This window comes from Schistocerca piceifrons, chromosome 1, assembly GCF_021461385.2.
Source record: "Schistocerca piceifrons isolate TAMUIC-IGC-003096 chromosome 1, iqSchPice1.1, whole genome shotgun sequence".
Lineage (NCBI taxonomy): Eukaryota > Metazoa > Arthropoda > Insecta > Orthoptera > Acrididae > Schistocerca > Schistocerca piceifrons.
In genome coordinates, this window is record NC_060138.1 from 961,371,110 (window position 1) to 961,396,848 (window position 25,739).

Here is a 25,739-nt window from a genome sequence, read left to right on the forward strand (position 1 = left end):
ATTTTAAAACCTAACCAAAACACATGTGATAACAAATACAGTTGTAACATATTATTATGCAAACATGTGAGCATATGTTGGTTCACAATTCTTAACTATTTTCAATTAGCGGGCACACTGCAACAGGTTTGTGTTTATCATGTGTGCTGAAGCAACCAAATTGTAAAACATGCAGCAGAAACATTCATATACAAGGGGGAACCAGAACCTGACGTGTGCATAATAGTGCAAATGTTGGTGGTATATGCTGTGGGTTTCTTTCTTGGAAACATACTACCTTCATTAATTTACTTTACTTGCTGTTAACAATATTAATGCTCACTTTACTCTTTGTTTTTAAACTTGTATTGGACTGCTCTGTTCTGTCTCAGGATCGTTTTTGTCTGTGTGAATTGTACATTGATACACAACAGTATGGATAAGTTTACTGATGAATAGTTGGCCAATATGCATCTCATACGTGGATTCACCGAATGCAATGGAATGTACTACTCCAACAAGCTACAGCAGTTACAGGAGTGTGCCCTTGTTCAGTGTAGACGTATGATGTCCAGGTCCCATAAGTGCGTTGATCCCATGGCCCACAGTGTTGGGAAGCGATGTCACAAAGATGGCCCTAGCTGCTGTCCCAGTAGCAAAAAGGTCTCACTTGGTGGGTTTACCTCAGCAGTGCTGCGTCAGGTGGGATGGCTTGCTGGCAGTTGTGACTCTTCGGGGTAGCAGCCTACAGCAGGATGAAAGTTTGGGGCTACATGGCAGCAGCCAACAGCAACACACAGGAGATGCCGATTCCAAGTACAGCTGTGTTGAGCTGGCCAGACAGCTTTTTATGCGTTGGGGCAGGTCTTGAGTTGAGGTCACACACGCAGTCTGCCAAGTACCAAGCAAGTGTGTCAAAATGCTGGTTATTGTCTCACCAGCTGAATTGTGGTTGCAGAGCTGCTTGCATGGCATAATTGATGAGCTCGGGGGTGTTGGCAAATATTTGGATTTTGGCATTGGTCCCTGTCTTGTGCTTGCACCACTACTGCTGGAGTAATTCAGTCCACTGACTTCTTGAATGGATAAGGTAGGTGCAACAGAGAAGCTGCTTCTACGGTTCATATTTTACAAAATACTAGTCTGGAGCGAAACTTCGAAGTTAGCTACTGTATTTATGTATATATGTATGTAATCTTTGTTCCCATATTTGTATTTACACTATCTTCACTATTCTACCTTCTTGGGCCAGACACAATTACAAATGACAAGTATCTCTATTGCTCGGACACTAGTATATGTGATATGTTACTACACTTGACGCCACTGGTTGCTCTTGTCCATACCAGTCACACTTTAGTCTGCTTTTCAGAGTTTCCTCATTGCTTCATGTAGCATTTCCTATGCTGCCCTACTGAGCTTCTAGGCAAAGCTGGTCCATAAAACACAGTCCATACATTTACATGACAATTCAGAAGCTGTGTTACTCCATTTCAGAAGAATAGGAGTGGGGATTCGGGAAGCATCCTACAGCATTACGAAACTATGTACCTACTCATTCTCACTTTTTTCGCCATCATCACATGTTGCAAAAGGGATCATATGGGTAATTAAGAAAACAAGTAAAACAGATAGCTCATTTGTCCCATGAAATACGACAGTTGTATACAATCTTTGATAATACTCTGGTCAAGTTTGTCTGTGAGAGATTTGTAATGATTGTTCAAGTGTTTGATGCTAATCTTAAAATGTCTAAATTAAGGCTAGTGCAGTAAATCAAACTATATCTTTCCAGTCTTGTTACCAATTACCAATTAAAAGTAGTTACCTATTAAAAGTTACACTACTAGGATCGGAAACCTTCTAGTGCTTCACCCCCTTCCCATAGAATAGATAGAAACCCTCCCCAAATTGTTGTTAGGACAGGAGAGAAGAAAGTACCCTATAAAACTTAACAAGACATATAGAAACCAAACAAAATTACATAATGTATTTTAGTACTTTGTAATAAAAAAAATACACTTTTTAAACCATCAGTTGGTTAAGTATAGCATTTATTTAACTTTTGTTGCGTTAGATGTGGCTATTGCATAAGGCACCTATAGAGGAGAGACCGAGGAAAGGTTTAGGCATCATTTATTCACATTGCTAATCACAGTTACAACAGTGTCGATAATTCCTACTACCAGGGCCTGTACCGTTAAAACAGATATTTCACATGGTAAACAATACCTTAGAATTCTTTCACACAAGGATAACAGGTACAAAACCCTCAGTACTATGAATGGTCCCATTTTCTCCAGAGCTGTTACTTCAAACGATACTTAAAACACAACTCGACAGTCACTGTTTGGGTAAAAACGCTTTTAGAAAAATTTAAAATAAAATACATAATATTGCATGTTAAGATTTCTTATGAATTTAAACATCAGAGTACAATAAGAATATAGACACAAAGAAATTGGACAATGGCTGCAAGTGGGAAAAAATTTGCATCGGATCGGGATTTGAAACTGAGTCTCCTGCTTATATAAAATGTAGACTGGCAATGGCAAGGAAAGCGTTTCTGAAGAAGAGAAATTTGTTAACATCGAGTATAGATTTAAGTGTCAGGAAGTCGTTTCTGAAAGTATTTGTATGGAGTGTAGCCATGTATGGAAGTCAAACATGGACGATAAAAAACAGTGTGGACAAGAAGAGAATAGAAGCTTTTGAAATGTGGTGCTACAGAAGAATGCTGAAGATTAGATGGGTAGATCACATAACTAATGATGAGGTATTGAATAGAATTGGGGAGAAGAGGAGTTTGTGGCACAACTTGACAAGAAGAAGGGACCAGTTGGTAGGACATGTTCTTGAGGCATCAAGGGATCACAAATGTAGCGTTGGAGGGCAGCGTGGAGGGTAAAAATCGTAGAGGGAAACCAAGAGATGAATACACTACGCAGATTCAGAAGGACATAGGTTGCAGTAAGTACTGGGAGATGAAGCTTGCACAGAATAGGGTAGCATGGAGAGCTGCATCAAACCAGTCTCAGGACTGAAGACGACAACACCAACAAAGGAGCAGACATTTTTCCTTGGATCTTTCGCCATTTATTCTTAGTGCAACACAATCCTTTCTGCCTGGGCATAAACGACAAAACTCATCTTCAAAGAGTGTGAGGACATTTTGTTTTACTTCATCACTGAGATTTTCCCCTTTTCAGTTTGCACGTGTTGCCAAAATCCCATCTTCCACCTTTAGTTTCCTAGCCTTCTTCACCATCTTAGTTGAAACGGCAAATTCTTTAGCCATTTTTTCAGTAGTGCAGCTATTTGGGGCCAGGGTCAAAATTTGAACTTTACTTTTATTGCTTGAAGTCTGAAGTTCAATCTTTAGTTGTTCAATTAAGATGGCCATACCTTTACATATATGGCACTCTTCCATTCGTATCTGAGCAGTAACTACTTGGCTCACACCAGCAGCTGTGGAAATTACTGTAGTAAGACTGCCTGGGGCTTTCAGACCTTTGCACTTTATGTATCCCATTGAATCCCTTTTGCTGATCCATTGAAGCTTTAGTAGTGATTCTCCAAGTGATGATAATGAAGTGTTAGCAGTAAAGCAATCATCAACAACAGCCGTGTCTTCAGTGGATGGTGATTCTTGCTTATCCTGGTGGGATGATTCTTTTTGGGCATTTCATATGTACTTTTGGTACAGATTTTCTGACCAGGTTTAAAAACTTCACTAGTCAGTAACTTCAACCTGTCAGCCATTTCAGTGTTTACTGATGTTAAAGCCTTCATGGTTACATGTTTTTCTTTACCAAATGGGTTGCAGAAGTTCCACAGGAATAGAAATTTTGTTGTCAACAAGGCATTCTGGCATGAACAAATTTGGGCGTCTTCAGTCAAACAAAGCCCAGACCTACACTGAATAAGCTTCTTGTCAGTTGGTGACATTTCCTTAACTGATTGTAGTTCATTTTTGCCATGGTAGAATGTGATGGATTCAGACAATATTCAGTATTGTTTTATATAAAATATACAAATTAGGCTATCAAAACATTGTTTTAGTGCTAACCTTCAGCTACAACAATAATTACTGATTATTCAAACACTCGGTACTCAACACTAAGATTGTACAGTGTCAACATAAAAGATTACACTGCACAAAAAACTGACACTGAAAATTGCCAACCTAATGAAAGCAACAACTGAAAGTGGTGATTCAGCAGTGTATATCACTACTATGAGGATAGAGCTTTAAAAAACTATTGCTGTTTTAAAATACCAATGGAAACTGAGTGACAATGCATTGTAGGGTTAAAACCTTCTAAAGCAATATAGCATTCCCTTATGATTTTCTAGATTTTATAATCTTCAGGGCACTTTCTGAGGTTTTGTTATATCTATATTCTACACTGTAAAATAATGTAAAAACACTTCTTATTAGCATAGTTACTTTCCCTAAACCACAGGAAAATCTTATAACGCTAAGACACTACAATTGCACATTTTTTATTTATAACTTCAAATTTTATTAATTTTTGTATGTATAAGTAATCCATTTTCCCTACTTTTGATAGGCATTCTTACTCATCAATATGCAAGAGCCATAAATTAAACAATATGGCTTTGAGAGCTTAAAGGATGCTCTATCCAGCTGTGGCAAGAAAAAAAGGATTGAAGAAGACACAGTTGAGATATTGTCCCCCAAAAATACCCTAAAATTTGCAAGTAGAAAATCTTAGCCAACTTGGCAGATGCATATCTTTTCATCTGGGCAGCCAGTGCCAATTAAATTTGATTGATAAATAATTTACTTTTGAATGCATTACGGGAACAGCAGTGATCAATGTCTTATAAATAATTACTATTAAAAACAGTCTTGATCACGATTTATTTAACAAGGTGACCGGTTTCGACCACTACTGTGGTCATCTTCAGACCATTGAGTAGGAACCTCTTTCTGTTGGAGAATCACTACTGTGATCACTACTAGTGATTCTCCAACAGAAAGAGGTTCCTACTCAGTGGTCTGAAGATGACCACAGTAGTGGTCGAAACCGGTCACCTTGTTAAATAAATCATGATCAAGACTGTCTTTAATAGTAATGATATATAGATGTCATAGGTAGGAATAGCTATCTAAAGTTTTGGCGCGCATGGCTCATGCGGAAAGTAGCAGCAAACCATGCCTCTCAGAATAGTGCGGTGAATGTTTTAGCCACTTTAGAGGCTTGTATCTATATTTAGGTAGGCTAAATCCCTAATTTTTGTCATCGTGTGATTCAGCATAAAAAGTTGTCTATGTATATTAAAGCAAATGACCAAATGTTTGCTAGAACTTATAAAAAAAGCCTAGCAAAGTTGCCACATTTGCGCCTTCGTACATGATGCGGAGGTGAGTAGCCTCTTTTTAAAATCCCCTAAGAATTCAACCACTGTAGATACTGAACTGAAGTGTATATAACCATTGAAGCCATGTAGAACTTTCACACCAAATTTCATTAGATTTGGAGCTGTTAGCTTGGGGACACTTGTTAATATTGGTTGTTTACATGTTTGCCATCTTTCTGTTTGTCTTTCCGCCGTGTTCTAAGTATTCTAATAAATTAACTTTCATCCAACCCTTTCCTACAAGCTTGTCTCTTTCTCTCTGTAGTAATTAGCTAATTGCTGTCTCCAATAAGTGTTCTATGGTTGAAACATTTTGATCGTTTGTGAATGGTCTTGGTTGTGCTTATATCTTTAATTTTGATTAGTGAGAACTTGTTTAACAATATTATTTTATGATAGCTTTGCTGTTTATTTGTGTAGCAATGTTACATTTATTGATCTATTGTCGTATCAGTCTTCTTCTTGTTGCAGAAATCTTTGTAATTAGTTTTGTCTTCTTGATTTTCAGTTTAATCATGCTTTCTTAAAAGTTCATTGCACTACAGGGTCGCCACGTGAGAGTTTGGTGAATACACGTGTTAGGAATAAACTGCACATCTGCCTTGTCAAACTCATGACAGGATGAAATCATCTTAAATATTGATTCAGCACCAGTGTCTACGAATCTGTATTCCTGCAACTTGGAGTCAGACTTTATTATACATTCACTACACATCAGCCAAGAGACTAATCATTAGCATATGTCTTTGTAATGCTGACAAAGGACGTAGCTAGGATTTCGTCAAAGGGGAGTCCGATTTGTTAAAGAGCACCTTAAAAGGGTACCTTTTCTTTCTTTCTTTCTTTCTTTTTTTTTAAATTGCTTTCACAAGGCTTTCATATAAATAGTATTTGGTCTTCAAAATTAAGCAAGAATGTCTTTCTTAAAAAAAGACACTCTCGACAGTATGTAAGAAATACCCAAGTGCACAATTAAATATTTCTTTATTTGCCAATATGATAACGTCACTCACTTGCCAAATGAATTATAATCCTAATAATAATCTATTTCCTCTTTGCTATCAAAATACAGCTCATTCTTCTGATATGAGATTCACTATCACCTCCCAGTCCTGAAAGTGGCATGCCGTTAGACACGGCTGTCCATGCTGGTTGGATAAAATTTGTCATTTTAAACAAATAGATACCATTTGAGCCATGTCATTATGACAGGCAGCCTCATAGTTTTCTTGTGCATGTTTGCATATTTTGACATTATAGATAGTAAATTTATACATATTGTGTATTTTGATTTTTTAATAGTTAATGTGATGTATTTTACACTGTAACCCTGTGCATTAATACCTTTTTTCTGCCTTTAGTGCATAATATCACATTATTGTGCATAATAGTGTATTTTCTCAATTTTTCTCCATAAAATATGGAATTTCCATAAAGAACGATAAACCATGTTATTTGTCAATGATCTCAGAATTTTCACCAAGGAGGGATATAATATTGTTACTCAGGAGTACTGTATTTTACTGAACCACTACAAAGCAGTCATACTCTAATCTCCTTTGACCCTCCAAGGTCATTTTACACTCTTAGTTTATCAGTCTGCATTTGAGCTGCAGAAGTTATCAGTGAATGAGCTTGAACCTTTTGGAACAGTGTGATTATTACCTACATGCTTGTTGGAAAAAGAGATCTGATATCACTGTGTTTGACAGAGAAGCTAGAACAATTTTTGGTGGTGAAAATGCAAAGGATCAGCAATTATTCAGCCTTACACTTACCTAAATTTCTTCATTTAAGTATTTATCTGTCACTTCTTGAAATGTATAAAGACTGTTAAAGAATGTCCTGGCAGATAAACGCATCAGCCTACATGGAGAGAATTTGGATAATTACTTATTTATAAATGTGACTTCTAGTGCTGGAGTCTCCCAAGAGATATTCTGCTTGCCTTTGATTCAGCTCTTCTCATTCAAGTAGTGAAACTGCATCTTTAAGGGAATTGGAAACTGTCAAGAAAGAAAGGAATTCGGAAGGAATTGGCTGTGGCCCATAGTAAGGGAGCAACACCACGTAAATTGAAAATCGGGAATGCAGAAAACCATTTTCAAGTTTGCTGGCTGATGGTTTCAAACCATCCCACCTCCCAAATACAGGGATTGCTAGCTTAGTGCCTCAACTCACAGAGCTACCCCAGTCAGTGGAAAATTTGAAAAAACTGGTTGTTGTTCATTGTGTTAACAACAAAATCAAACATATCACTCCAAGGAATTCTGATGTTGCATGGCTTTCCTTTAATTGTGCATGTCTGGTCATTTCATAGTGCATGAATGCATGCATATTTTAAGATTTAATTATGCATAGAATTCATGGCTTCATTTATTGTAGCATTACAAGAACATAAATAGATTTTGGACAGATGGGAGGGGAGGGGATAAAGGGCACAGTTGGCTCAGACAAATTTAAGCATCATGCTGAAAAATCTGTAGCAAATGAACTAAAAAATGTGCTGTCATCACATAGCCCTTCTGCTCTCCACAAAAACCCTCCCCCATTGTTCCATATTGAAACTGATTTTCATGATTGGTTACTGTCCCTGGGACCAGATTGGGCTGTATTTTGCCATTTGGGCTACTGATGGTTGAATTTTGTAAAGAAATACAACCATCCCTGCTTGGGCAATATTTTTGTTGATAAACAATTTTTAGGTGACACAGACAAATCCAAGTGAGTTTTTATGCACTGATTTTAATATAATGTTATTTATAATGATGTTCACTGCCCCACTGCCTTGTGAAGTACTGAAATATTGCAACCTCAAAGTTTTAGCAGTCTTAAAATGACACCTCCAGTGCTAACATTAGACTGCTGTAGCAATATGAAGTTTACCAAGGAGGCAGAAGAGTTGGGGCATTCAGTCTACAGGAAGAAGACGCATACAAACATATATATCTTAATGCTTGTCACCAACCAGCACAACTCAGATCACTGCTAATCACCTTAGTACATAAAGCCAGATCCATCTGTGGCAAGAAGACCTTGCTGGATGAGTTACAACATCTGTAGGAACCTTTATGTAAAACAGTTAAGAAATGTAAGAAAGATCTGCCTTACAGACTGGAGAAGAGAGGATGAACAAGTAGTAGTAGTAGTAGTAGTAGTAGTAGAAGAAGAAGAGTGTGGCATTCCTGCTGTATGCGGGACTGCAAACAGCTAAGATCATGAGAATAATGAAGAAGCACCAAATTAAAGTTATCTATGCAAGACGGAAAAATTAACGATATCCTTTGCTTGACCAAAGACCGGCTAGGTTTACAGTCTGGGCATTTACAGTATATAGTGCAAATTTAGGATGAAGTACATTGGACAAGACACAGTGATGCATCTCAGGGCACTGTACAGAGCATATCAGAATTGTTCGACTAGGGCAGGCAGTGAAGTCCGCAGTGGCAGAGTGTAGCATCAACAAGAAATACACTTAGATTTTGAACAAACAAATAAGCTATGCAGCACCAACGTGTTCTGGGACTCGCTTGTCCAGGAGGCAGTTGAAATCTATATGCACGACAATCTAATAAACTGAGATAGATTTTAATTCAGCTTGATGTGGGATTCTGCAGTGCAAAAATACAACAGGAATGCTCTGTTGTGAAGATGACAGCATCTGCAGTGTTGTGAAGATGACAGTGTCTGCAGACAGAATGGACAGACACCGTAACTCAAACTTCATGCCAGGGTCATGCCACGTTCTACCAGGACAGGCGCAGCATCCTCTTCTGGAGGCCAGTGATTGGCCTGTCTACAAAAATGCTCAATGGTCCAGTAGTTACATAGATACACAGAACATGGTGTCCTGACACTTGATGTTAAGATGATGGGTACAAAATTCATTGAAAAGCCACAAGATGATGCAATCAGTCGGCTGATGACCCAAGAGGATCTTATCATACACGCACATGTTGAGAAGTACAACTTATTCTTAACTGTTAACAGGCAGTTAGTTATACACGGTAAGCAACACTACAGTTGCTCATAAGAATCGGAGAGCTTTCTTGTAAACTTGAGTGCCTCTCTCACCCCAAGGGATCCATCCAGTGTATCATGCTGCATGATTTCCAGCCTGCTTCTGTTATTACACATATGATGCTCCATACAACTTTGTAGTATTCAGTTCATTCTCCCTTACACTGACTGACAGTTATTCTTGGGAGATTTTCTGCTATCGTGTACAAGTTTCTCAGCTTGACTGAAGTCAGGGCCAGTGACTTGCCTCTCATCTGTGCGATGCCTTCAGTATACTGCTGCTTTGAGTCAGCTGCGTGATACAAAGATAACAAATCTGAACAGTGAAATACTGTTATGACACTGTTCTGCATTTCACTTTGTCAGTGCTGTCCACAGTTTACAGCTACCTTACTAGAAAATAAGTGTGGCACAAAAATGCAGAAAGAGGAGAAAAACTCCACAAGTTCGGAAAAGTCACCCATGACCCGAGGGGAGACTTAGTGGATGAGATGAGAAGGAAAGTGTCTTCCCTTCTTATCCTGTCCTTTAAGTCTCCCCTGACCTGCGGTTCTGGTTGACTTTTCCAAAATCTACCCTTTTTCCTAGACCTCTCCAGTTCCTTTCCCTTCACTCCTCTTCCTTCCCCTTTAACCCTTCTGCCTGAAGGAGTAGCTACTTGTTCAGAAAGCTTGCTTAGTTATAACTTTATTTTATGTGTGTGTTCTGCCACTGCTTGGTGATTAGATTTTTTATCTAAGTGATAAACATTTCTGAAAATCAAAGGCTCATCAAATTAATCTATATATTTCTTTAAGGAAAGGCAACTAATAATAGCTTTAACAGAGTTTACATCGTTTTCAAATGGGCATATTCAAAAAGTTCACTCATTCTTTCCTCATAGTAGCAGTCAAAACATGTTTTTGAACTGAACTGATCTGTCTCAAAAGCGAAATAAACATTTCCCAGTCAAACAAAATGAGCTCTTTTTTTAGTCGTGCAAAGAAAAGTCAAATCTTGAACTATAAGCTTTTGAAAAATCAAAATTCATTAATTTTTGAATTGAGTTCGATCTTGAGTACCACGGTAATCAGTTGAATAATCAAGATGCCATTTATGCAGTCTTGAGAGATGCTGGCTGGCTGCAAGTGAGGGAAGAATCAGCATCAGAAAGTCATTTTATCATAAGATACAAGCTGCCAAAATATTTTCTAAATTTGTCTCAAGATTTATGAATTATTTTGACAGCAAATTCAGACAAATCTGTTGTACATAGTGTTAAGCAGCTAGGCCATTATAACTAAGCAGTCGAGCATAATCACAGGCTATGAGCATGGCAATATTCTTTGATCATGAGCAATAGTAAAGTAATCTTTGTTAATTCATGTCACAGCATGGAAAACTGTTCTTTGAGTACGGTTTCCTTTAACCCCCATACATACATCTTGTAAAAATTTCAGCCAAATCGGAGAGATGAGATTGGAGGCCCTATCGTCAAAAATCTTCCTGGCACTGCACCACACCATCCCATGCCACCTCAATGAAAATGGGTGGGAGACTGTTAATGCTAGATAGTGTAATTTACATTTCCTCAATGCTAAAGCCATTACTCTCTGCTAACTGTTTTGGTGGTACATTGATGGAGATTTCAGTGGTGGTGGTGGTGGTGGTGGTGGTGGTTGTTCCAGAATGGCATGTCCTATCAGAGGTATTTAACATGTTAATGGCAATGGGTGCAGCTCATGAGAATTATTAGAGTGGGTTTATCAAGATTCTCTGCCCTCTTCCCTACATGTTTTCAGAGATTGGAGACATGGATTTACAATAGTGGCCACGTTAAACCAACTCAGAATTGTAACAGGCAAGTCAGAGGACATATTAGAGATAGTAAATGTGCAGATATTGTTTTGCAATAAGTTTTGGATACATGTATTTCCACATGAAGACTAGCTCAGGATCCCAAAGTAAGCAAAGCTGCAATCTGGAGAATTCTACTAAATTGCAGCTTATGCCCTTATCAGATTCATGTTCATCAGTCGTGGAGATGATATACAGATTAGAAATGACTTCTGAGAGTTCTTTCCAGATGAAAATCTGGGGTTACAAACCTCCATTTTGTGGACTGATGACATTCACCAATCTAATGGGGATGCAAATGTTGAGTGTTAACTATTTGTGTGAAGGAAATGTTCATTGGTTACATTAGTAATGTGCAACACTATCTGAAATAAAGAAGATTATCGTGTGTCTAAAACATAAACATTCTTGTGGGTTGGATAATATCTTCCTAAACTCATTAAAATTTTTAGGCTGTCTAATACATAATATTCTTAGTCACTTAGGTAATGCATCATTAATTTGGGGTGTTTTGCCAGATATTGAAATATGGCATTGCTAGGCTTTTCTATAAGAAGGGCGATTATATTTATTGAAGCTCAAAAATCTAGTGTTGTTTCTGCAGAGATGCAGGGTTAATGGCTACAAAATGTTATACAGTAAAATAATTCATACAGATACAGCATTTGCAACAGTAAAATTTTTAGTGTTTCCAACAATAAACTACCATTTACCTTAGAAACCATATTCTGCCCACATGCATGCCAAAAATGACAGCAGCTATTAGACCTAGAAACGATAACACTCAGTGACCATAGTAATATACAAAAATAGAAAGGAACACTTGCAAATACATGAAAATACATGCAATTTCTTTATTTTGGCTACAGTGAAATAGCTGAACAAGACAGCTAGAATATTATGCTTAGAATGTGATGAAAAAATAAAAGAAGTGTTCATTTCTGACCACTGTATGCATAATGTATTTAGAGCATAGTTTTGTTAAGGTTTAAAGTGAGCCGGGATTGGAGGGGGGGAGGTGTAAGATAAGGCTGTATAATTAATGCAATGCAAGTTTGCATTCAGATAATCAACAGAATAAAAAGTATAGTATGATTGATTAAGTAAAGTCTGCTCACCAAGTGGTGGCAGGAGAATACACAAATAAAACAAGTTTTACTTATGCAAGATTTCAGAGCCGGTGGCTCCTTCTGTCAGAAGGGTTGAATGGGAACAAAGAGGAGTGAAGGGAAAGGAACTGGAGAGGTTTAGGAACAGGGGTAGAGTTCGTAAAAGTCACCCAGAACCCAAGGTCGTGGGAGACTTCAAAGATGAGTTGCCCATATTTCTTATTCCATCATAACGTATGCTCACTTTGGCTCATCAGTTGGCTCTTTGCCTTGGTTCATGTATCTTTGTTGGATATCTCCATTTCAAACAGATGAAGGTTTTTGATAAAAGAAATGTTTCTGGAAAATAAATACAGGGATCTGCCAATATATTAAGTTCTTGGAAAATAGATGTTGTGGCTGATCACACTTGTATTTACATTATTTTTATAATTCTTTTTATGCGAGGGAAAGCTTTTCTGTGCGTAACTTACGCAAAGGAATGTGATATGCTTTTGTTAAGTGTGCAGGCCCATGGTGCACAGTTTTTAGATGGACTTCATATCTGATCAGGCTTATTCCTGCTGAATATGTAACTCAAATTTTAAGGCATTCTGATGGGTTGAATTGTTGGTTCAGTAGAAATTTTTGTCAAAGGGACTTCAGGTGGCTACTGCATGATAAGCTGGACCTCTGAAGGCTCCTTTTATGCTTATACCAACCTCATCTTTGGGCTGCCATAGCGAGGGAACGGGATTGTGTTCTGGAGAAGCAGTTTCCATTATGTCACTAAGTACACTTCCCATTATGTACTGTCCCTCAGTGTGTGCTGCTCAGGATCCTGTGCTTTGTAAGATGAAAGCCAAAGTTTTAGCTAAAATGTTTTTGAAGTGAAGATTTCTTCTGCTTCTTTAAGTGCAGTCCCAGAAAGGCATCTCAGAATACTTTTTTTTTTCCACACCATGCTGTGGCTAGTTTTTTAGGTGTCCTCTGAAATTGTTAACATCATGAGTTTGCCGGTTTAAGTGTGGCTTTGTGCTCGTGGCACCTCTCCTCAAATATGCATGCTCTTTAGTCAGCGTAAACTTTGCTTCTGTGGCTGGGGATGCAGTATCAGAGGCTTTTGGAGGTGGGCTAGCTACATTTGTTGTGCTGTCCTTCAGTCCCACCTCTCATCACATCCCCCTTATACGGATGTATGCTGTTGGATTGGAGTCTTCTGTTTATCCTGCTTTTGTGTTAGCATCAAAATCATTTCATTTTTACTTAAATGTAATTGTTGTGTTGTATCATCTTGTGTAAAAGAAGAAAGTTGAATGTGCTGGTCATTAACTATTACGTGCTTATTAAATGCAAACAATTGCTAAGTAGAATAGATTTAGTTTTAGCAGATGGATGCTATGTGCAGAAATTGGCAGTTTGGCAGCAGGCATGTATGTGTAATTTAATTTCATTACATGAACTTAAAAAAAAATTATAAATTTGTAACTGAAATATTTTTTTCTCTTTGCAGATTGCTTTGAAAAAATGATTGAACTAACAGTGAAAACCCTGGACTCGCAGAATCATAGCTTTTCTGTGCCAGATGATGTAAGTTAACTTGCATTAAATCTGCTATTAATGTAACTTGATTGCAATTGCATGTATTAATTATTCTCATTATTTTCTAGACGACAGTGAAACAATTGAAAGAGCGAATAGCAGAGTCTATAAGCTTCCCAGTTGAGTCACAGCGCCTTATTTATTGTGGTAGAGTTCTTCAGGATGAAAAATTATTAAGTGAATATGGTATGTATACATGTTATAAATTGTTGGGGTGTCGTTCTAGCAGAGACCGGTAAATGTCCCATGTCATTGAATATAATTTTAATACCGTTTGTTGAAGGACGAGGTTTGTGACAATAAAGTAATAGGAGGTCAAGAAGTTTAATCATAGGCTACTTTATGCACATGTGAAGTTGCTTAATCTCTGATAGACCACATTGTTTAACAGGACATTTCACACGCCACATCATGCATCTAGACTGTTGTATTAGTCGTATTTTGGAACCATGTCTGATAGTAGTGCCAGATGTGAATCAGTCTAGGTTTCCATATGATGGGGCAGTTTCTGGTAAATTGTTGAACAAGGTACTCCACTGATATTTGTGAGGTGTGTTGTCTCTTAGACTATTTTGCAAACTGAAAATAGAAATTGACACTGTGCAATTAATAATTCAGAGCTGTATAGTTCTGTGGCAGGGGGTAACACAGAAAGTTACAAAAATTTCATTGGTATTATGAATGTTTGTAGGGTATCCTGTGCTTAACAAGATTTTATATTTCTGAGCATAGAAGAAAAGGAATGAAATGAACTGTTAAAACTTATCATATTCTGTATGGAAAATAATGTTTAACAGAAAACATTAAAAGTTGCCAATGCAACTACTCTTAAGTCTCATACTTCAGATAGCTGATCACATTACTTCAGAGTAAAACCAGTATAATGTTTAAAGGTGCTGTGATTAAGGGACAGTACACTGCAATGATGATTGATGGCAAGTTTTGAAAGTTTTTGAAGCTGTGGTTTAGAACATTTTGTGACTTCATTCTAGAAGTAGACCTTAGTTTCACTATTACACGAAAGTTGTTCATTAAATATTAAAGTTCCATCTTCCTACTTGGAATATTTTCTGATCAGAATGGGGCCAATAACAAGAACATCACAAATAGAGTTTTGGTGGGACATTTGGATCGTACAGAGACAGCTGAATGTGCGAAGACATCTAGACGGTGTCCGGGAAAGAATGGTTCACATCACTAGTGTAGTTCAATTTAGTGCCAACATGTCTGTAATTGTAAGTTGAGACATGGACAGACCTGTAGCAAAACGTAAAAATCACCAAACAGAAGCAGATGGGCAGTTAAAAATTATGTTGAAAGAAGATTGGCTATAGAAATGTCAGCCATTCAGCTCTTTAATGACCAAAGGCAAAGCTAATTGATTAATTGTGAGTAGGTTTGCCTTTACTCTTTATATATATTTTTATTGGAACTTTGATTGTTCATAGTTGCAGTGAACCACATTATCTTTAAATTTCTGATCACTTCTAACTTGTTTAACCAGGTATTTTTTCTGGGGAAATTACGCAGAGATAATTTAACCTATCATTTTTCTTTGAATTGTGAAGCTGTTTTAAATTCTCTTGAAGAGTGCACATATATCTTTCAGAAGAGGCTGTAGTGACAGGGAATGTAACAATAAATTTGATAAGATTTGTTACTTTGTTATTAATATTTTCAGGTTCATTGTACATTACAAATTTAAATTGGTCTGTCAACGTTTGCCAATATAAATGTTTTCTAACTTGTTTTTCAGTTGTTCTTTGTTGAAGAATGGGTAACTTGTGAGAAGGCAGTTCAGTTTTATTGTTGGGGAAATTAGATTCATGATTTGCAGACTGATTCTTACTAAGCAACTTTATAACACTTATTTCGCTGGAAAACTTCTTATTACAGCTTTTAAGGGGCGATGTAACGGAAAATGTAAACATTTATTTAATAAATCATTACAGCCTTATTTATTAATGTACAAATCTAAACTTTTGGATGTGTAAAGCAAAAGAGCTGTGTTTTAACAGAAAAATATAATAAAATGTGCAGGATTAATATTTTGCCAGAAATTTGAATTTTTAATTTTTTATTGTATTTTTTTATAAAAAGCCATAACTCAAATTCTAATCATGCAATTAATCTGAAAATTTTATTGTAGTGTCCTAAGAAGATTATAAGACCACTGAACTATAATTAGTAATTTATGGTACAAATTGTATCATTAAGAGTTTTTTAATTTTGTTCATCCAAAATAACATTCTTTCTACATACAATCATCTAATAATTAGAATGTAATTGCAGGACCTCGCATTTTTTTAGTTCCAGAGAGACAATAATACATTGTGAACAGTTCCTTAAAATTTCATAGCATTAGTGCATATACTTTTTGAGAAATGGCTTCTAATAACATAAAAAATGTAAAACAGAGAAAATGAGGTTCAAAGATTTCCTTCTCATACTTCTAAATGTAATAAGCTTACCTCAATTTTAAAGTCCTCCATACCGATACTCTTCATCCTCCACGTTTCTCTTCTCTGCTCTTTGAATCTACCTGGCTTGTATTTACAGTTAAGGAACAGCTCGATTAGCTTTCTTGATCCTGCTCTTGTCGATGGTGTAAAATGCTTTTGTTGTAAACACACCAGGATCTACACCAAATCTCTTCAGCACTTCAATTCTGCCTTTATTTCCATTATTGTAACATAAAACTGCATCATAGGCACCTATTTTGAGTACTTAAAGTCCACAGAATGTCCTTTTTGAGTATGCAATCCAAATTAAATTATTGAGGCTTTCATTTGCATTTTGTGTTTTCTGGTAGACCCAGGAGGAGGCCGCTGCAGTCGGTGGGCGAAATGTAGGTTTTTCTGTAGAGCAGTACTTTTATACATTATGGCGCAGTACCATACCCAGTAAACTTCTATGTCGACCATATCAATGTAATTCATGCACCTGTAAAAGTCTCCTGTGCCAAGTTACGCTGCTGAAGCTGAGAGCTTAAGTTCTTCATTTCGAGCTGCTTCTTTTTTTTGTTGGTAAACTGATTTCCATGAAACCTCCATTTCCTAAACAGTTTTTCCATAAATCTTGACTTCCACGTACAGGTTTGTGAATTCAACCTTCCACCTATTAATATGTGTTAGTATTGTCAAAATGTAAATAAACCACTTGCAAGAAAGTTTTCAGCCAGAGATATAGATATCAGCCAGAGATATTGTAAGAAAATAGCCTTCACACTGACAAAGATTCTGCTGAAGCAAGCAGTTTACCAAATGTCAGAAAAGGTCAAGAGTGGCTGCCAGTGCAGAGTTAATCAGTTCAACAATTTAAAGGCATTTCTAAAGATGCTGTCATGATAAAATTTGCACGCAACATAGATTAAACTGTGTAGATCAAGAAAATAATATTTTTGACAAATTGATTTTTTGGGCCAAAATCCATTACATCCCCCTTTAATACATGAAGTCAGTTTTTTCTGGCGTTGCATCCTTTGAGAAACTGTTGATTTTCTAGATTTCAGTTTTGCTCATACTAATATAACATGCCATTCTTTATAAAGGCGAAGCAGGAAAAGGAACTGAGTTTTATTAATCCTTACTCTGCTGTGGGTGTCTATACATGTCCTGCTACCTTGTCTCCTCAGGTGATTTGGACATACATAAGTGTGCCGGTTTGGTGTTCCTGCAGTGCTATGGGCATCTGAATGCAGATGAGTTACTTCCATGTGTTGGTGAATAAAAAAAATTGGACTATTTATCATATAACATACGTGCCTCCTTGCATGCTATATTTGCAAGATATCTTGAATTGTTTGAGATATGAGTATTGTTGCGACCACATGAATCGCGATGTGCAAGGACACGAATAGACGTGTCGCTTGTGACCGTCCATCATGTATAAAGCACAGTAACTTGAGAAAGTGAGATCATTCTGCTCTCAATTTTAAATAAAATTTAGATGTCTTATGTAAATTTCATTCTTTGCAGTGTATGATCTAAAATCAACCATATGCAAAGTTTACGCTGTGCATATTTACCTCTGCAACCTCTAAAATTCATGCAGTGTTTTACTTAAACTGGTGTGATGAGTAAGGATGACGGATAATGAAAAGAAATTCAATTTGTCACCAAGTAAAGATATCAAGTGTGAAATGTCCAAATAGCAATTTTTTTCACCTAATAGTTTAAGAAAAATCAAATAAGTATTTAATATTGGCCAGATGCTGTCTTACAGTGCAGACACCAACATTTGGTGACCATTGCAGCCATAACAAAAGATGCCTCCGCATAGAAAGCAGATAGCATGTCTTGTAGCAGTGAAAGGATTAAGAATGCTAAGCAAACCAGAAGCACTGTTGGATGCCTCTGCACCACAATTACAACCACCTAGTTCGGTATTTTGGAAAATCTCTGTAAACTCACAGTATTTGGGTCACAATGGCTCATGAAATGACATTCCACTGTGTGGTATATGTTTGAGGCGACCAGAGTCCTTAATTTTCTGCGAGTTGTTTTTTCTTTGAGGACTTGCGAAAAAGTAAATGGAATGCTACAAGATGGTTAATGAAAAGCCTAACTGCTTAGATATTTGTAAAAGCATGTAACAATGCTAGATTATTTATGAGCATAATTGTGCAAAAATATAGCTTGCAGACATTTTTTGTTCAAGAAAATTTTGGGCACCTCCATTTTATCTGCCTTTAATGAGGCTCTGCCATACATTTATCTCACTATTTTGTGATAATATTATGAAAGGAATGTTGGCACTCACCATATAGTGGAGATGCTGTCTCAGATAGGCACAACAAAAAGACCGTCACAAGTAAAGCTTTCGACCAGTGAGGCCTTTGTCAAAAATAAACATGCACGCACCCAAGTGCGCACGCGCACACGCACACGCACACACACACAAAACTGCAATCTCAGGCAACTGTAGCCACACTGCGAGCAGCAGCACCAGTGCCTGATGGGACTGGCAACTGGGTGGGGATTAGGAGGAGGATGGGATGGGGAGGGGGAGGGATAGTAGGGTAGGGGTGGTGGACAGTGAAGAGCTGCTGGTTAGATGGTGGACTGGGGAGAGGTGTGAAGGAGGGGGTAGCAGAAAAGGAGAGAAGTAAAAAGACTGGGTGTGATGAAGGTCCACTTGTTTCTTTGCCCCAATTTGTTGGTGGCCATTTATGCAGACAGCCAGCTTGTTGGTTGTCATGCCATATAGAATACAGCACAGTGGTTGCAGCTTGGCTTGTAGATCACATGACTGGTTTCACAGGTAGCCCTGTCTTTGATGGGATAGGTGATGTTTGTGACCGGACTGGAGTACCTAGTGGTAGGAGGATGTGTGGGACAGGTATTGCATCTAGTCTATTACAGGGATATGAGCCATGAGGTAAGGTGTTGGGAGTAGGGCTCATGCCCCTGTAATAGACCTAGATGCAAGACGTGTCCCGTACATCCTACCACCACCACCAACAACAACAACAACAACAACAACAACCTTTTCCAGTCCGGTCACAGACATCACCTACCCCATCAAAGGCAATACTACCTGTGAAACCAGTCATGTGATCTACAAGCTAAGCTGAAACTACTGCACTGTATTGTATGTGGGCATGACAGCCCTCAAGCAGTCTGTCTGCATGGATAGCCACTGACAAACTGTGGCCAAGAAACAGCTGGACCACCCTACTACTTAGCACGCTGCCCAACACGACATCCTTCATTTCATTGACTGCTTCACAGCGTGTGCCATATCGATCCTTTCCACCAACACAAGACTTTCTGAATTGCACTGGTGGAAACTTTCTCTGCAATACAGCGTACATTCCCATAACCCTCCTGGCCTCAACCTTCATTAATCATTGTCCTCGCCCATCCAGCTCCTTCCCTGTTCCCATTCCAGCACTACACAGCCCTCATTCCATCATCACACCCAGTCTTTTTACTTCTATGCTTTTTCCACTACCCACCTATCCCCTGCCCACCGTCTTAACCTTCAGCACTTAAATGTCTGCCACCCCTACCCTACTATCCCTCCCCCTCCCTGCCCCAGCCTCCTCCTTACCCCCACCCAGTCACCACTCTCATCAGGCACTATGCTATTGCTAGCAGTGTGGCTACAGTTGCCTAAGACGGCTGCAGTCCTGTGTGTGAGTGGTGTGATGGATATGAGTGTGTGAGAGTCTGTAGTCTATTTTTGACGAAGGCCTTACTGGCCGAAGGCTTTATTTGTGACAATCTTTTTGTTGTGCCTATATGTTACTCAGCATCCTTGCTATATGGTGAGTATATTGTTACATTCCATCCTAGATCTTTCACTGTATTGTCAGTTACTCTCCAAACATAAAGTGCACAGAATGAAGTTTCTGATAAACCCTGAGCAGTTTTGTTACTACAGACATTTTGAAAAGTATGAAATCTTTCAATAGGGCCATTTGGTGTTCAAAACCTGGGAATAATATTAGTTTTTTACTTACAAGAAACATCCAGGGTTTCATCCGCTTGTACTCAAATTAATTCGAATGGCTTTAGCTCTTATTTAATGCGACCATTGATGACATTGGTAACTGATACAATTAATTTGTTTTGAATTGTGCTTGATTTCTTTTGAACACAGAAGTGCTCTCAAAGTACTCACTAATAAACTGTTCCTGTCTAGGTAAAGGTTCCAGTAATTAAAAGTTAATTCCCTTTGTTATCAGAACTTCCATCTTCAGAGTGTTCCTTGATTGCAAACTCTTGCTTGCCCAAGAAACAAAACGTCAGTAAAGCTCTGGATTATAAACCTGTTTTGTTTCACATTCACATTGTTTTATGGCTAGAAGTTTGGTTCCTTCAGAAATTGAATGTTTGATTCATCCATCCCCCAATAGCTGAAAACTCTAGATTCCAAATGTGCCTTCGGGAATTCTGTCATTTTTTTGTCCTTTCTGTCACGTTTCTTTGAAACACATACTCTGAAAGAAGTAAATACCAGACCCACCATACAAAGTAAATGTATAAGAACACAGCTTGTTACAGAGCAACCTGGAAGCCAAGTATACTTTTTACATCAAGAAAATTGAAATAAATGTGGTGGGAATCACTTACAATATAAGCACAATTTGTTCCATAAGGCTAGCCTGAAAATAGTTTGTCTAGAGACCCAAGTTTTCCCTCTGCACAAACCATAATATTATTAGTTGATGACTTGCACACATGAATTATGCTACTAAAACAAATTTTGTTAAACCAGGACAGAACAGAGTGTGAAATAACACACACTTTCATAGCTGAGGCAAGCTCATTGCCACACTCCAACACAAGTGACTGTCACATGGAAACAAGAAGTTATTTCCAGAAGTCTCCAGTGAACTGTCAGACTGGTAGCAAGTGTAACCCTGTTAACTATCAACTCGTGCATGGATCAAATAAAACTGTGGTGACATACTAAACAGTTACACTTTCCACAACACAGTGTTGGATTATAATTCTAATTGTAAGTTTTCTTCTTATTTATGGGTAGGCTGAGCCCCAAAAGTCTCTGGAGGGCTTCACAACAGACAGTAGAACAAAATGTTAAGCGGCTTGGGGGTAACGGTAAAAGTGCAGCTTTTTCCATTGCTTGCTGCTGTTTGTAACAGTTCATGTGATAAATGACTGGAAGTGAACACAATAAATGAGGGGGGGCATGGGAAGTCAGTTACATTACTTGTTTGTAATTTCCTATGCTTTGCAAATTATCAGGCTTTTTTTCCCGCTCAAGGCATTTGAAGCTTGAGCTATTAGGGCTTACTCCAACAGTCATCTCAGAAGTCATGATATATTACGGAAAAACCGTGGATTGTTTCTGATAAAAATGAATGTAAGTAGCTTTGATAAGCTGTGCTCTCATGTCCCGCCATAACCACCTTCTCGTCAGTTTCACCATATTCCGAGAAAACAGTTAAATATTTGTGACAACAAAGGTTGTGAATTTCATTGCTGCTCGTTTCACTTGCAGCAATTTAAGGTGTGCTATTAAGTCCCAGTTTAACCACAGAAGTCATAACATATTTGCAACATATTTGTGATAAACATTGTAAATTCCATGTGCAATTCTCATTGGCTGTTTTGTACTATCGTGTAACCTGAAGATGTGGGGACGCTGTAAGTGTCCTTAACGAAAAAAAGACAAAAATAAGGAAGTAAAATTGGAGCAGTTGTACCTTACAGAAAAGCAACATTACAAAGCTCTGCATATTTATAGTTTCAGCAAGGTTTGTTACATCATCTGAGCTCAGGCTAAAATAGTGCTGACGTGTGTGGTATTAGCAGAGCGTTCTCATGGTGGAGCATTTCATGTTGTAAGGTATAAGGAGAGAGACGTTCTTGTACAGTTACATGGCAGTGAACAGTACTCTTGAGTAATGACAAATTCTAATCGATGCTACTGTCAGTCAATCAAATACCTTGACATGCACAGAAAGGTAGCAGTCTTGGAGTGATGGTGTGAGTACCGTTTGCTGGTGGTGCAGTAGCCAAGTGGCATATTTAGTTTACAGTTTGTGGTGACTTCAGTACAACTGGCGCAATCAAGCATGTTTCTGTGTGTTGCCTCTGGAATAGTTGTTAATATGAAGGAAACTAAACAATTCTATGTTGGACAGACATCAGATTTCATTAGTTGAGTTGACAGAAGGTCTAGTAAGTTAGAACAGTAGGAAGCTGTACAAGCAGCCAAGGATTTTATTGAATGTTTATATAGTGAAAGAGAAGAAATTCTTAAAGGGACAGGGAAGAAATACCAAAAGATGATACAATTGAATGTTTATGAAACAAAAGGAATTTTAAAATTCGAATAACATTTTGATTTCCAGGGAAAAAAGAACCTAGACCTTTGTCAACTATACATACGTACAAAATAGTCATTAAATCATCACAAGCTGGCATTAGCAGTATATAGCACAGTGGACCATTTGCAAGTAATGAAGGAAATTTTAGAGTGGGGAAATAACGTAGAACTAACACTTTTTTGTCTGGGATCTATTGATTTGCAAAAGCCTTTGTTTCAGTGAGGTATGTGCTAGTGTCCCTTCAGAAACACTGAAGAATATGTGCATCAGCTGTGCAACTTTCATGAACAATGCAAAACTGAATTCAAAAAGTCAGGCAAGGTGATTCCATATCAGCAAAGCTATTCACCTTGTTTGCCTCGTGTTGCATATAGACTTCAATAACAAATGAGACATTGGTTAAACTAATTATAAAATATCATCACATCGAAAATAATTATAAACAGATAACTAGTTCAGTCCCTGTATTTATGGTAGTGGGGGCTTGCATGAGCAGCAAAACAAATAGTTAAAATTGCCTGTGGTGGTTGTGGTACCCTACTGTTTTCAGAAATAAACTTCCAAAGTGTCCGAACTTGAAAGTTTGTAGTTGCAGTACATTCCAAAATTTTTATGTATTACGGAGAGACATAGACCTTTAATACAATACCATTGTCTGAGAGTGGATGAGGAAGCAAGGTAGAAATGTATGTTGGGAATTACTAGAAGAAATACGAAAACAGAGGAGGACCAGGGAACAATAGGGGTTGGGAAGTCTAATTGTGGCTTACATGACAATGAAATGTAAGTGTACAGGAAATTTCTAGCACCATTGTATTGTTAGTGGGATAGGAATTTCAAGAGATGAATATCTTGGATTAAGTCATGGAAGGTAGATAAATATTAGAAAGCACGCAGGAGCAACACGTAACATACCGGTTATGCATGAATAAACTTGGGAGAGGCATTTTCCACCACTTCTCATGAAATGTTTAGTAAGTGATTGGTAAATATTCTATTTGAATTGTGCTAATTCACAAACTGTAGTGTTATTTGACACCAGGTGTTACCTGGTTGGTGTGACTGTTTCATTTGAAGCATATTTATTTACAGGTGTAACAGATATTGTTTGCCTTATTGGTGCACTGGACCTTTGTTCACTAAGATGGGGCATAGTTGGAGCTAGAATTACTTTGTTTCAGCTGCCAGTGGACTAAGATCACACAATTGCCTTCATTTCTTCCTTTCTTTTTCATTTATATTTCTTCAGTCCTTTTACTCATTTCTGCTCACTCTTATTCTGTAAATAGAAGTATTTATTGAAATAAACACTGTAATATGTGAAAGCTGGAATGGCTTTCTAAGAACTTACTGCTTAATTTAACTTAATTTTTCAGATGTGAATGGAAAAGTTATACATTTAGTGCAGAGACCTCCACCTCAGGTCACCAGGCAAAATGGAAATCAATCCAGCAATCGAACAACTTCCGGACAGCATCGGCGTGCAAATCATGCTTTCCGCCCGCGTGTTGATGCTAATGCCATGTACCTTGGTGCCATGGCTTTTCCAGCAGATCTCATGGATGCTCAAGGTATAAAACTACACAGTTTCATTGTTGGTATATTGTATTACAAAAGTTATATGCTTTAACATATGATTACCCTAAGGCTTTTTTCATGGTTGTAAATATGCATTCTTACTTGGAAGAGAGCAAGAAATAATGCAGGGTCAAATCTGGCTTTTGTACAAGTCAGTGTCATCACATCCATCCTACCATTGGACAGGTAATATAAGTTCTAGCACAGAAGAAAATTGTTGCATTGGTGCAAACACTGTCTCGTGAGATTGAAGAAGTTTGGTAAAGGAGATGTTATGTTGCACAAGAGTTAACTTGATTTACTCCCAAACTGTAACGCAAAACACGTATCCTGAATTTTTTTTGTGAGAAGATCCACAATGAGCAGTGAACAGTATGTGAAAGCAGTTTTCAGGAAGAAGCCGTCGTATTACTGAATGCGCAAACAGTGGATTTAGTGTTTGAATTCTGTTTCTGCCATTTGACTGTACAAAATTCATTATTTTACATTACTATCATGCTTTTGGCTGTAATCCATTACCAGGTACAATAATATTGGGTATTAATTATACCTTGTTAAGTGAAGTCATCGTCAAGATCTATTAAACTAGGTGCCCTAGCATGTAGACAAGTACAAAATCACCAAAATGTATGGTAGACAGATAGCAAATATGTTTTCCAACCATAGAACAATTGAGCCACAAAATAAACATCAAAACAGTCTTCATATTTACAGCCTTTTTTGTCAGTTGTTAATAACTTCAATTATGTTTCATCATGAAGATAAGAAAACTGATGTCTTTAGCAACTGAAATTTATTCTTGAGTACCAGACGTGTTTCACCTATTCATGTTAGGCATCTTTAGTAGTATTCATTTCTGTAATCTGTTCATCCATGCGTTTGTTGTTCTATATGTGCAGAGAAGTAATATTGGAGGAAACATATACCATGTGCATTTAGCACATGCACTACAGATATCTGGCTCAAAATGACTTAAAAGTTCGTGGCACCTTCCATCGTTAATGCTGGAATTCAGTATGGTGATGTCCCATCCTTAGTCTTGATGACAGCTTCCACTCTCGCCGGCATACGTTCCATCAGGTGCTGGAAGGTTTCTTGCAGAATGGCAGCCCATTCTTCAGAGTGCTGCACTGTGGAGAGGTACCTATGTCGGTCGGTGAGGCCTGGCACGAAGTCGACGTTCCAAAAAGTCTCACAGATGTTCCGTAGGATTCAGGTCAGGATTCTGTGCAGGCCAGTCCATTACAGGGATGTTATTGTCATGTAACCACTCTGCCACAGGCCGTGCATTGTGAACAGGCGCTAGATCTTGTTGAAAAATGAAATCAACTGTGGGAAGCAAGATGATGTTTAAAACATCAATGTAGGCCTGTGACGTGATAGTACCACACAAAACAACATGGGACGCAAGCCCCCTTCTTGAAAAATGTGACCGTACCATAGCA

The 25,739-nt window shown here is 37.9% G+C and overlaps 1 protein-coding gene across 8 annotated transcripts in view; it reads left to right on the forward strand.

Annotated features, from left to right (window-relative positions):
• Positions 1–25,739, forward strand: part of LOC124719303 (large proline-rich protein BAG6) — a 240,856-nt gene that overhangs the window by 11,179 nt on the left and 203,938 nt on the right. For all 8 annotated transcript variants that reach the window (XM_047248444.1, XM_047244970.1, XM_047248452.1 and 5 more), the window contains 3 exons: positions 13,825–13,901; positions 13,982–14,099; positions 24,093–24,287. In XM_047248444.1, coding sequence (XP_047104400.1) covers positions 13,839–13,901; positions 13,982–14,099; positions 24,093–24,287 — 376 coding nt within the window. In that variant the 5' untranslated portion in view covers positions 13,825–13,838. The remainder of the gene's footprint in view (positions 1–13,824; positions 13,902–13,981; positions 14,100–24,092; positions 24,288–25,739) is intronic.